General features: G+C 33.2%; 1 protein-coding gene across 2 annotated transcripts in view; it reads left to right on the top strand.

Moving 5' to 3' along the window:
* Positions 1-12,286, top strand: part of LOC309963985 (uncharacterized protein) — a 389,311-nt gene that overhangs the window by 61,984 nt on the left and 315,041 nt on the right. For both annotated transcript variants that reach the window (XM_082842582.1, XM_082842581.1), the window contains one exon: positions 11,421-11,496. In XM_082842582.1, the coding sequence (XP_082698708.1) occupies positions 11,421-11,496 (76 nt within the window). The remainder of the gene's footprint in view (positions 1-11,420; positions 11,497-12,286) is intronic.

Here is a 12,286-nt window from a genome sequence, read left to right as displayed (position 1 = left end):
TTTCCCTGATGATTGGTGATGTGGATCATCTTTTCATGTGCTTGTTGGACATCTATAAGTCTTCTTTGGAAAAATGTCTGTTCAGTTCTCTGCCCATTTTTAAACTAAAAAAAAGTTTTGTTATTATGTTATATGAGTTATTTACATATTTTTTATATTAACCCCTTAATGGATATATGATTTGAAAATCTTCTCTCATTCAGTAGGTTGACTTTCATTCTATTGATGGTTTCCTTCCTAGGGAAGAAGATTTTTAGTTTGATGTAGTCCTACTTGTTGTTTGTTTTTTTTTTTTTTTTTTTTTTTTTTTGCTTTTGTTGCTCTTGCCTTTGGAGTCATATCCAAAAAGTCACCAAGACTGATATCAAGGATTTAACTCCTATGTTTTCTTCTTGGAGTTTTGTGGTTTCAAGTCTTACATTCAAGCATTTAATCCATTTTGAGTTAATTTTTGTGCATGGTGTAAGGTAGTAGTCTAATTTCATTCTTTTGCGTGTGGCTGTCCAGTTTTCCCAACACAATGTATTGAAGAGACTATCTTTTCCCCATTGTATATTCTTGCCTCCTTTGTTGTAAACCAATTGGCCATATATGTGTGGGTTTATTTTGGGGCTCTTTATTTTTTTTCATTGTTTTATGCATCTGTTTCTATACCAATACCGTACTGTTTTGATTACTATCACTTTGTAGTACAGTTTGAAATCAGGGAGGATGATGCCTCCAGCTTTGTTCTTCTTTCTCAATATTGCTTTAGCTATTTGGGGTCTTTTTTGATTCCATACAAATTTTAGGATTGTTGGTTCTATTTCTGTGAAAAATGCCATTGGAATTTTGATAGGGATTGAATCAAATCTGTAGATTGCTTTGGGTAAACATTTTAACAATACAAATTCTTTCAGTCCATGAGTATAGAATATATGTATTTTTGTCTTCTTAAATTACTTTCATCACTTATACTTCTCAGTGTCCTCATCTGTCACTTTCTTGGTTAAATGTATTCCTAGGTATTGTATTATTTTTGATGTACTAGTAAATAGAATTTATTCTTAATTTGTCTTTTTCATAGTTTGCTGTTAGTGTATAAAAACATGATATATTTTGTTTGATTTTGTACCCTGCAACTTTATTGAATTTGTTTATTAGTACTAACAGTTTTGGTGCAGTCTTCAGAATTTTCCCTATATAAAATCATGTCATCCACAACTAGTGACAGTTTTATTTTTTTTCTTTCCAATTTGGATGCCTTTTATTGCTTTTTCCTGCCTAATTGCTCTGTTTAAGACTCCCAAACTTTGTAAAATAAAAATAGCTTGAGTTGTACCTTGAAGAATATATGGGGGGTTTCCCTGGTGGCGCAGTGGTTGAGAGTCCGCCTGCCGATGCAGGGGACACAGGTTTGTGCCCCGGTCTGGGAAGATCCCACATGCCGCAGAGCGGCTGGGCCTGTGAGCCATGGTCGCTGAGCCTGTGCTTTCAGAGCCTGTGCTCCGCAACGGGAGAGGCCGCAACAGTGAGAGGCCCGCGTACCGCCAAAAAAAAAAAAAAAAAGAAAAAGGAATATATGGGAGGTAGCTTTATGTGGAAGTCAAACTAGTGAAAAAGTCACAGGCAACATATAGCTTGTGGAAGAAAGGAAACCTCAAACAGAATGACATGCTTGAGAACTACAGTGCTACAGCACTACAGCACTCTGGAGTGTGGTGTGGAGAATGAGGAGAGAAAGATAGCTGTAACCTGGTAACACTCTGAAAGTTGCAGGTTGAAATCTTAGAAGTAAAAATACTAGAAAGCATTTGTTTAGCTTCATTTCAGCCAAATGTTTTTCAAAATTTCCATTTTAACTGAAATTGTTAGTCCCAGCTAATACACAGGATAGTCTGCAAACCTTAACCAGGTCTGTGTGCCCACAGTGTTTCCTCTACAACACCTTCCACCTATACCTCCATTTTTATGATCAAATACATACAGGGCAGAGATGCCCAAAATAGGTTGCATTGGCTCATTTCACTCTGTAGTGCTCACTGGTTTTTCTGCAGATTTTTTCTGTAATGAACATTGGGCTGAATATCAGGAGATCATATCTCTAATTCCAGCCATTCAATCACCTGTCTGGGAGACCTTGAGCCAGAGTCTTCCTTGTGACATTATAAATATGAACAGGTGGTTATTAAAGTCGTTTCTTTGCATTACAGTGCTATATTAAAATAGCACGCTGAATCTAATATGTTGAACAATAAAAGCCAAACACCTCTGGTCAAAGCAACATTGTGGGAGATGAGCTTTGGTCATCCCCTGCTGTCTCTAGAAAGGACCTCAGATACCATTGTTTCACCTCTGTTTGTAATAAGGGGAATTCACATAACCAAGGTTATAAAAATAATTTTAATATGTATCCTTCTCCACTTGAGAGGCTCCACATATGGAAGGACTCAACACTCAGGAAATCTGGTGGGGGAGCATTCATTCCTACGATGTTTGGATGGTTTTTCTAAAAATCTCTTTGTGAAGCTTTTTCCTGTCATTCCCCCGACTGCAATATTGATATCCAGGCCCAACACAAATGGCACTTCCTATGGATAAGTCCCCATGGTTTCTTCTACTTGAAACAGATCAAGTCCCCATGGTTTCTTCTACTTGAAACAGATCATTTCCAACTTTGTTGATTAACAACATTGTTATCCAAGTGAATGAAAATTTCTTATTTTTCACTTCTTTATCAACATTATCTATTCTAAGGGTATCATTAGTTGATCTTATGTGTGGAATATTATTTCATTATACTTTTCCTTTCACATATGACTACAAAAAATGAAAAAAAATATTGACTACACAGACTTTCTCTTTATAATTACTATTCATGTTGGGTTGATTCCTCAATACTTTATCAGGGTATTCTCTTTTAAATATATACTTTGGAGACTCAATATTTCTTATTCATTTACATTGTGGCATTATTTTTTGTTTATAATTGTGTCTATATTCTCTTTTAAGAAGGCAAGTTAGCAATTTTAATATCATTATTTTCTTGTAATGTCTCCTAAATGTTATGTTTGCCTTTCTTATTTTGGTTTTGAGTAGTCTATCATTTACCATCTGTTTCAACTATAAATTTTATCATATATCAAATTATTATATATTATAATGTTTATATGTTTTTGTTATATTCATCTGTCTGTTAGCTTATCTAAGTGCAGTATTGCACTGTGTTTATTACTAAAGTTTTATTATAAATCTTGATATCTGATAAAGAATGCTCCCCATCCCTTTTGGGTTTCATAAAAAACCCTTACTAGATTTTAATTGAAATTGCTTTGAATACCTAGATTAATTTTTGAAACAATTATTATCTTCTAGATACTGTATTTTGCCACCCATGAACATGTAACGTCTACTTAATCATTAGCCTTCTTTATATGTTTGCTTTGTTTGGTTTTTATTTTTTATTTTATTTAATTATTTTTTTAACAGATAATTCCAAATCTTTTGTTTTTGTTTTCTTTTGTTTTAATTTTTATTGGAGTATAGTTGATTTACAATGTTGTGTTAGTTTCAGGTGTACAGTAAAGTGATGCTGTTATACATATACATATATTCACTCTTTTTTAGAGTCTTTTCCCATATAGGTCATTACAGAGTATTGAGTAGAGTCCTCTGTGCCATACAGTCGGTCCTTACTAGTTATGTATTTTATATGTAGTAGTGTATATATGTCAATCCCAATCTTGCAGTTTATGCCACCCCCCCCTTTTCCCCCTGGTAACCATAAGTTTGTTTTCTACATCTGTGACTGTATTTCTGTTTTGTAAATAAGTTCATTTGTACTATTTTTTCTAGATTTCACATATAAACGATATCATATATTTGTCTTTCTCTGTCTGACTTACTTCAGTCAATATGACAACAATATGACAATATTGTTGACAACAATCATATTGACAACAATATGACAATATGACAATGGTCCATCCATTTGTTGCAAATGGCATTATTTCATTCTTTTTTATGGCTGAGTAATATTCCATTGTATATATGTACCACATCTTCTTTAGCCACTCCTCTGTCAATGAACATTTAGGTTGTTTCCATGTCTTGGCTATTGTAAATAGTGCTGCAATGAACATTGAGGTGCATGTATCTTTTCGAATTATGGTTTTCTCTGGTTATATGCCCAGGAGTGGGATTGCTGGATCATATGGTAGCTCTATATTTTGTTTTTTAAGGAACCTTCATACTGTTCTCCATAGTGGTTGTACCGATTTACATTCCCACCAACAGTGCAGGAGGGTGCCCTTTGCTTCACACTCTCTCCAGCATTTATTCTTTGTAGATTTTTTGATGATGGCCATCCTGATTGGTGTGAGGTGATACTCCATTGTAGCTTTGATTTGCATTTCTCTAATAATTAGTGATGTTGAGCATATTTTCATGTGCTTTGTGGCCAGCTGTATGTCTTCTTTGGAAAAATGTCTATTTAGATCTTCTGCCCATATTTTGATTGGGTTATTTGTTTTTTTGATATTGAGCTTCATGAGCTGTTTGTATATTTTTGAGATTAATCCCTTGTCGGTCACTTTGTTTGCAAATATTTACTCTCATTCTGTGGGTTGTCTTTTCATTTTGTTTATCGTTTCCTTTGCTATGCAAAATCTTTTAAGTTTAATTAGGTTCCATTTGTTTATTTTTGTTTTTATTTTCATTACTCTAGGAGGTGGATCAAAAAAAAATATTGCTGCGATTTACGTCAGCGAGCATCCTGCTTATCTGGCCTTACATTTAGGTCTTTAATCCATTTTTTTTTAACATCCTTATTGGATTATAATTGCTTTACAGTGGTGTGTTTGTTTTGTTTTTTAATAATGCTTTGTAACTTTTTCCAGAAGGCCTAGAGGCATTATTTTTTTTAAATTATTTCTAAATACCTTAGAGTTATTGTTGCTATTGGAAAAAGGCCCTTTATTTTTTTCTAGGATAAGAAAGTGTTTCCACTAAATTTTAAAATTATGTATTTGATCTGCGTTTATATTTTAATGTTAATAGACTTTTCAATACTGATCCATAATTAAGTAATGTATTTTGTTTTGCATTATTGGAAAAATAAGACATGATAATTTCACCACCCCAGAAGATTCCTTTGTACTATCAGTAAACTGCAGAGGTAACTACTATATTAACCATTCTGACTTTTATTATTAAATATTGGTTTTGCTGTGTTTGAAACTCAAATAAAAGTATGAATACTCTGTGTATTCTTTTCTGTTTTCCTCTTGTTCAACATGATACTTTCGGGATTCATCCATATTATAACATATATTAAAAGACTGATCTTTTATTTATTGCTGTGTAGGAGAATGTCATTATAAATATATTATAAATTGTCTATCACTTGATCCTGTTGGGTTCCTTCCAATTTCTTCTGTATGAATAAACTTGCTATAAATGTTTGTGCAAATATCTTTTTTTTTTTTTTTTTTGGTGGTACGCGGGCCTCTCACTGCTGTGGCCTCTCCCGTTGCGGAGCACAGGCTCTGGACTGCAGGCTCAGTGGCTATGGCTCACGAGCCCAGCTGCTCCATGGCATGTGGGATCTTCCCGGACCGGGGCACGAACCCACGTCCCCTGCATTGGCAGGTGGACCCTCAACCACTGTGCCACCAGGGAAGCCCATGTGCAAATATCTTTTGCTGGAGTTTTGCACTAATTTTTCATGGGAGTGGTATGGGTTTAGGGGATATATATGTTAGTTTTAGAAATTACTGCTAATCATATTTTTTCAAAATTGATCTAATGAAGAATCCCATCAACAATGTATGCAGATTCTTTGTCTGACTTAACTTCACTTAGTATGATAATCTCTTGGTCCATCCATGTTGCTGCAAATGGCATTATTTTGTTCTTTTTTATGGCTGAGTAATATTCCATTGCATATCTGTACAACATCTTCATAATCCATTTATCTGTCGATGGACATTTAGGTTGCTTCCACGTCTTGGCTATTGTAAATAGTGCTGCAATGAACATTGGGGTGCATGTAACTTTTCTAATTATGGTTTTCTCCAGATATATGCCCAGGAGTGATCACTCACATGTGGAATCTAATTTTAAAAAATGATACAAATGAACTTATTTACAAAACAGAAACCAAAAGATATCAAAAACAAACTTATGGTTACCAAAGGGGAAACATGGGTGGGGAGGGGTAAATCAGAAGTTTGGGATTAACATACACACACTACTATACATAAGATAGATAACCAACAAGGGCACAGGGAACTCTACTCAATATTCTGTGATAACCTATATGAGAAAAGAATCTGAAAAAGAGTGAATATATGTATATGTATAACTGAATCGACTTTGCTCTGTACCTGAAACTAACACAGCATTGTGAATCAACTACACTCCAATAAAATTAAAGAAAAAAAAAAAAAACAATGTATGAAGTTTCTAGTGGCACACTACTTTCTCGTCAGTACATCATATTATCTTAATTTTAGTCATTCTGATGGGTGTGTTCTATAATCTCATTATAGATTTAATTTTCCCTTCCCTGATGATTAATGATGTTGAATATCTTTTTATATGCTTATTGATTGTTTAGATACACTCATTAGTAAAGTGCTTTTATAAAACCTCACCCCATTTTAAAATTTTGTTCTTTGGCCTTTTTATTGATTTCTAGCATTCTTCATATATTCTGTATACAAATCATTTTCAGATGTATGTACCCGGAGTATCTTCTCCCTTTCTGTGAATCACCTACTTAAGTATGATATCTTTTGATGAGCAGAAGTTCTGTATATCATTAAGGTTACTAAATGAATTATTTTCCTTTATGATTAGTATTTATGTTTATTAATATTAAAAACAAATTTTCCTACTCCAGGGTCATGAAGATGTTCCTCTCAATGTTTTTATTTTTTCCTAGAATATTGATTATTTTTGTTTTAATATTAATCTGGTGAACCTGATAAAATCTATAATCAACCTCAAGTTAATATCTCTATATGGTATAAGGTAGGATTAGGGTTCATTTATTTTTTACCATATGCATATCCAATTGCTCCAGCATGATTCATAGGAAAAAATCAAAAGCTTTTCATAATAAATTTTGGTGGCAATTTTTTCAGAAATCAAATGTCTTTAAACACATGGGGCTCTTCTAGACTCTAAATTATGTTCCATTGCCCTATACTATGGATGGATAGTATTATTGCTGTAGTGTTATAGTTACCTTGCCATTGTAGGTCATATACATACATTGTAGGTCATACATATACACATATACATGTGTGTGTGTTGGGGGCTTGTGTCATTGGTATTTAAACTTTCTTTTTGTCTGATATGCTCATTTTAAAGTATTAAATTTATCCCTCAAAATGATATTTTCATTTTTATCCCATAATTTTTTTACACCATAATTTCATTATTTTCATCTTAACATATTTTCTAAGGTTCATTGTAACTTTACCTTGTCCTATAAATTATTTAGTAGTTTGTTATTTTATTAACAAATACTATTATTAATAAGTTATAATTGAGTGTTAATTTACTTCTATAATGGTTAGAGAATATATAGTCTATTATTTCCTAACTGAAATTTAGTTAATATTGCTTTATGAACCAAGAAATACTTTATTTTGTTAAATATGTTGTAATTATATGAAAAGAATGTGTGTTTTATAGTTACATTTGTGGCATTCTATATACATCAAGTAAATCAATATGCTTAACAATGTTGTTAAAATCTTTTAATTTCTTACTTTTTTCCCCAAACCGAGGCATGTTAAAAATCTCTAGTCATGAATTTTATTTTGTGTTTTTCTCTCTGTTAATTTTACTTTACATAATTTAAAGCTATGTTGTGTGCTTCCAAATTTAGGAGAGTCAAATTAATCTGTTGACTATTTCATTATTGTAAAATGTTCTGCCTTTCATTCATAACACTGCTTGCTGTAAAGTCTCCCTTACCTGACATTAATAGAGACACTCCAGTTTCTTTTTAATATATATTTTTTATCATCATTGTACTTCCTTTGTCATTTTTGGATTTGTATTTAAAATGTGTTTTGGAGGACCACTCAAATTTTGGCCATATTTTAAAATTTACTTGATTCAATATTAACATAGGCACACTACCTTCCCTAGGGTTAGTTTTTGCATTTTTTTTTCACTTATTTTACATTCAAGCAAGCTTTTTAAAGTTGTTTCTCATAAAAAAAAAAGCATATTGTTATGTTTCCTTCCGTCTTCCTTTCTCTCTGTCCTATCTTTGTCTTTTAATTAGAACATTTAGTCCATTCATATTTAATGTTATTATTGATATAGTTGGGTTTAAGTCTACCATCTTGCTTTGTTTTCTGTTTGTCACATCTGTTCTTCATTCCCTGATTTCTTCTTTCCTGTATTCTTTTGTATTAATCAAGTTCTTGTTTTAGTGTTCTATTTGTCCATCTCTTAGCATTTTGGTAACATGTTTTTCTACCACTCTTCAATAATTTTCTTACTTTTTTGAAATTTGTTAAATTATTGTTGACTTATCTTAAACTACTACTTTTATCTCATCACAGATAATTCAAGAAACTTGCAAGAATTTAAATTCATTTACCTCTTTAGTGTTTTTCTCCTAACTCTTGTTATATATTTTACTCATGAATATGTTAGAAACCTCTCAGATATTGTTATTATGATTGCTTAATGCATTCTATTGTCTTTTATATTTACTCACTTATTTGCCCTTTCTTGAGGTGTTCCTTTCTTCTTGCACTCTGGACTCCAATCCAGAATTAGTTTTTCTCAACCTAATGAACTGCTTTCAATATTACTTGTAGTTCAGTTTGCTTGCATCAATTTTTCTCAACTTTGTTTTCTTGACAATATGTTCATTCACCTTCATGTTTGAAGGAAATATTTTCACTGGATGTCAGGTTATTTCCCTGAATTTTAGTATTTTAAATGTGTTATATCAGCATATATGTAGTACTTAAGAAATTATTTGTTTTTTGAAAGTTTTATCCCTGTTTATTTTTTAAACACATATGCTTTTAAATATGTAGTTTACCTTCCAAATTCAATTAAATTGGATTGGCAGTGATCTGAAGGAAGATAAAACTGAAAGGCCAAAGGAAAGGTTTGCTTGATATATAAAATATATATTAAAGGTGTGAAACATTTCTTAAAATAAATTTATAAAAGTATCTATTAGCAATCTTTGTTGAAAAGAATTTTCTTTGGGGCAATTAGGATTATATCATAAGCAAGCTGTAGAATAAGCAGGCAATTGAAATCATTTTGTAAATAGACTCTTACAGTTATCCTAAAGACACTTAAACCAGACCCTGCTCGTTCCCTCTCTAAATATATAATTAATAATTTTGTAAATTATAACATGTCACTATAAAAATAACTGAAGCACATTATCTGAATATTATGAGTGAACAAAATTTAAAGTAGGATAACAAGGAGCAGACATAAAATCCCTTTCAGACACATTCAGATGTTGTAATGATTTATTTTCATCTTTACTATTTATATTCTCTGGTTAAATTTTCCTTTTTAACTGTAGAAATGATGTCAGATATTGCTACATAAATTTATGGTAAAGAAAAGAAGGTTTAATGAAATGCCATCTTAAAGGAACAATTTTTGTTTAATGGAATTGAACCATCATATTCACTCAAACAGAAATATTTTTGCTTAAGGGCGGAGTAATGTGAAGTGTACAACCAGGGATTTTGGAAAAAAAAAAAAAATATATATATATTTTGTGTGTGTGTGTGGTATGCAGGCCTCTCACTGTTGTGGCCTCTCCCGTTGTAGAGCACAGGCTCCGGACATGCAGGCTCAGTGGCCATGCCTCATGGTCCCAGCCACTCCGCAGCAGGTGGGATCTTCCCAGACCGGGGCACGAGCCCGTGTCCCCTGCATTGGCAGGTGGACTCTCAACCACTGTGCCACCAGAGGAGCCCTCGAAAATATTTTTAATAGACTCTAGATAGTAACATGTTTTGCTAAATGTATTTTGAATTATTCATTTGAATTATTTGTTCTGCATTTTTATCTGGAGTTGTCAAAGTGGGACAGGAATCAACAAATCAGCAACAAGAAAAGTCAACACTAACTAAAAGTCTTTGGAAGAGACATAAATGTAAAGGCAGGATTTCAAAACAGTAGGTCTCAGTGCTAGCTCTTCTGTCCCTAATATTAATTCTTATAGTTTTGTTGTTTGCTTAATTGCTTTTGTTTTTACCACTTATCATACTTCAAGTGATTTTTTTTTAAATGAACATCTGTTTGGGTTATCCCACCTCATCTAAATTCTTCATTGAATTTTCTCATTTCTCAGGATAGAATTTATTCTTCTTTATAATTTTCTCTACCTCTCTGCCAAATTATTCATTTCTCATCCCCATACTATGCTGCTATGATACCACTGCTCCCTTTCTTCATTTAATTAGTGACAACTCATCCTTTATTACCCAGTCCACAAATCACCTCTTCAGTCTCCCTGCCACTCCCGCTGGCTGTCATGTTTTGCACCACAGGCACCCTATTTACAGCTCTATCACAGCACTATGTGACTGTATAAATAGTTATAAAAATGGTTTGTCTTTCAATTAGACAATTAGGTGAGGAATTTTAGTACAGGAACTGTACTTAGCTTTTAGGGCATTACATAGTGGGTTCCTTAATTTTTTTTTAACATCTTTATTGGAGTATAATTGCTTTACAATGTTGTGTTAGTTTCTGCTGTATAACAAAGTCAATCAGCTCTATGTATACATATATCCCCATATCTCCTCCTTCTTGCATCTCCCTCCCTCCCACCCTCCCTATCCCACCCCTCTAGGTGGTCACAAAGCACTGAGTTGATCGCCCTATGCTATGCTGCTGCTTCCCACTAGCTATCGGTTTTACATTTGGTAGTGTATAAAAGTCAATGCCACTCTCTCACTTTGTCCTAGCTTACACTTCCCCCTCCCCATGTCCTCAAGTCCATTCTCTATGTCTACATCTTTATTCCTGTCCTGCCCCTGGGTTCACCAGAACCTTTTTTCTGTTTGTTTTAAGATTCCATATATATGTGTTAGCATACGGTATTTGTTTTTCTCCTTCTGACTTACTTCACTCTGTATGACAGACTCTAGTTCCATCCACCTCACTACAAATAACTCAATTTTGTTTCCTTTTATGGCTGAGTATTATTCCATTGTATATATGTGCCACATCTTCTTTATCCATTCATCTATCAATGGACACTTCAGTTGCTTCCGTGTCCTGGCTATCTTAAGTTTTTTTCTTGAAATAACAATCTATTAAGATGTTACTCAGATACCATAAAATTCGTACATTTAAAAGGTAACTCTCAGTGGTTTTTAATATATTTACAAATTTATAAAATCATCGCTGTTATCTAATTACAGAATAACATCATCACTCCAAGAAGAACCCCATACCTATGTGCATTCACCCTGTATTTCTCCTTTCCTTCAGCCCCAGGTAATGACTAATATACTTTCTGTTTCTATGTATTTGCCCATTCTGGATATTTAATGTAAATCAAATCATACAATATGTAGCCTTTTGTGACTGTCTTCTTTCACTTAGCATTAAGTTTTCAAGGTTCAGCCATGCTGTAACATGTATCAGTGTGTCATTCCTTTTTGTTGCCAAATAATATTCCTTTAGGAGAACATATGCATTTTGTTTACCCATTCATCAGTTGATGGGCATTTCTGCTGTTTCCATTCTTTGTCTGTTACGAATAGTCACTCTATGGACATTTGTGTGCAACTTTTTGTGTAGATATTTTTCTTTCATTTCTCTTGGGTAGATAACAGTAAGTCCCCTACATATGAACGAGTTCCATTCCAAGAGCATGTTTGTAAATCCAATTTGTTTGTTAAGTCCAACAAAGTTAGTCTAGGTACCCAATTAATACAATTGGCTATATAGTACTGAACTGTAATAGGTTTATAATATTTTTCACACAAATAATACATAAAAACAAACAAGCACAAAAAATAAAGAAAAAATTTTTAATCTTATGGTATAGTACCTTGAAAAGTATAGTAGTACAGTACAACAGCTGGCTGGTTGCAGTACCAGCTACATCACCGCTGCTTTTATGCTTGCTTCTGGACATCCTGGGCTTGAAATAAATGTACTGTACTCTATACGGTACTGCACTGTAAAGTACACAAAAGCACAACCACTTGGAGAGGATGCACGCACATGACAATGTACGCCAGACACGTGAACTGACTTACGTGATTGGACATGTGAATGC

This window comes from Leucopleurus acutus (assembly GCF_964270905.1).
Source record: "Leucopleurus acutus genome assembly, chromosome: 7".
NCBI classification, from domain to species: Eukaryota; Metazoa; Chordata; class Mammalia; order Artiodactyla; family Delphinidae; genus Leucopleurus; species Leucopleurus acutus.
Note: the sequence above shows the minus strand (reverse complement) of the source record. Positions and strands in the feature narration are given on the sequence as shown.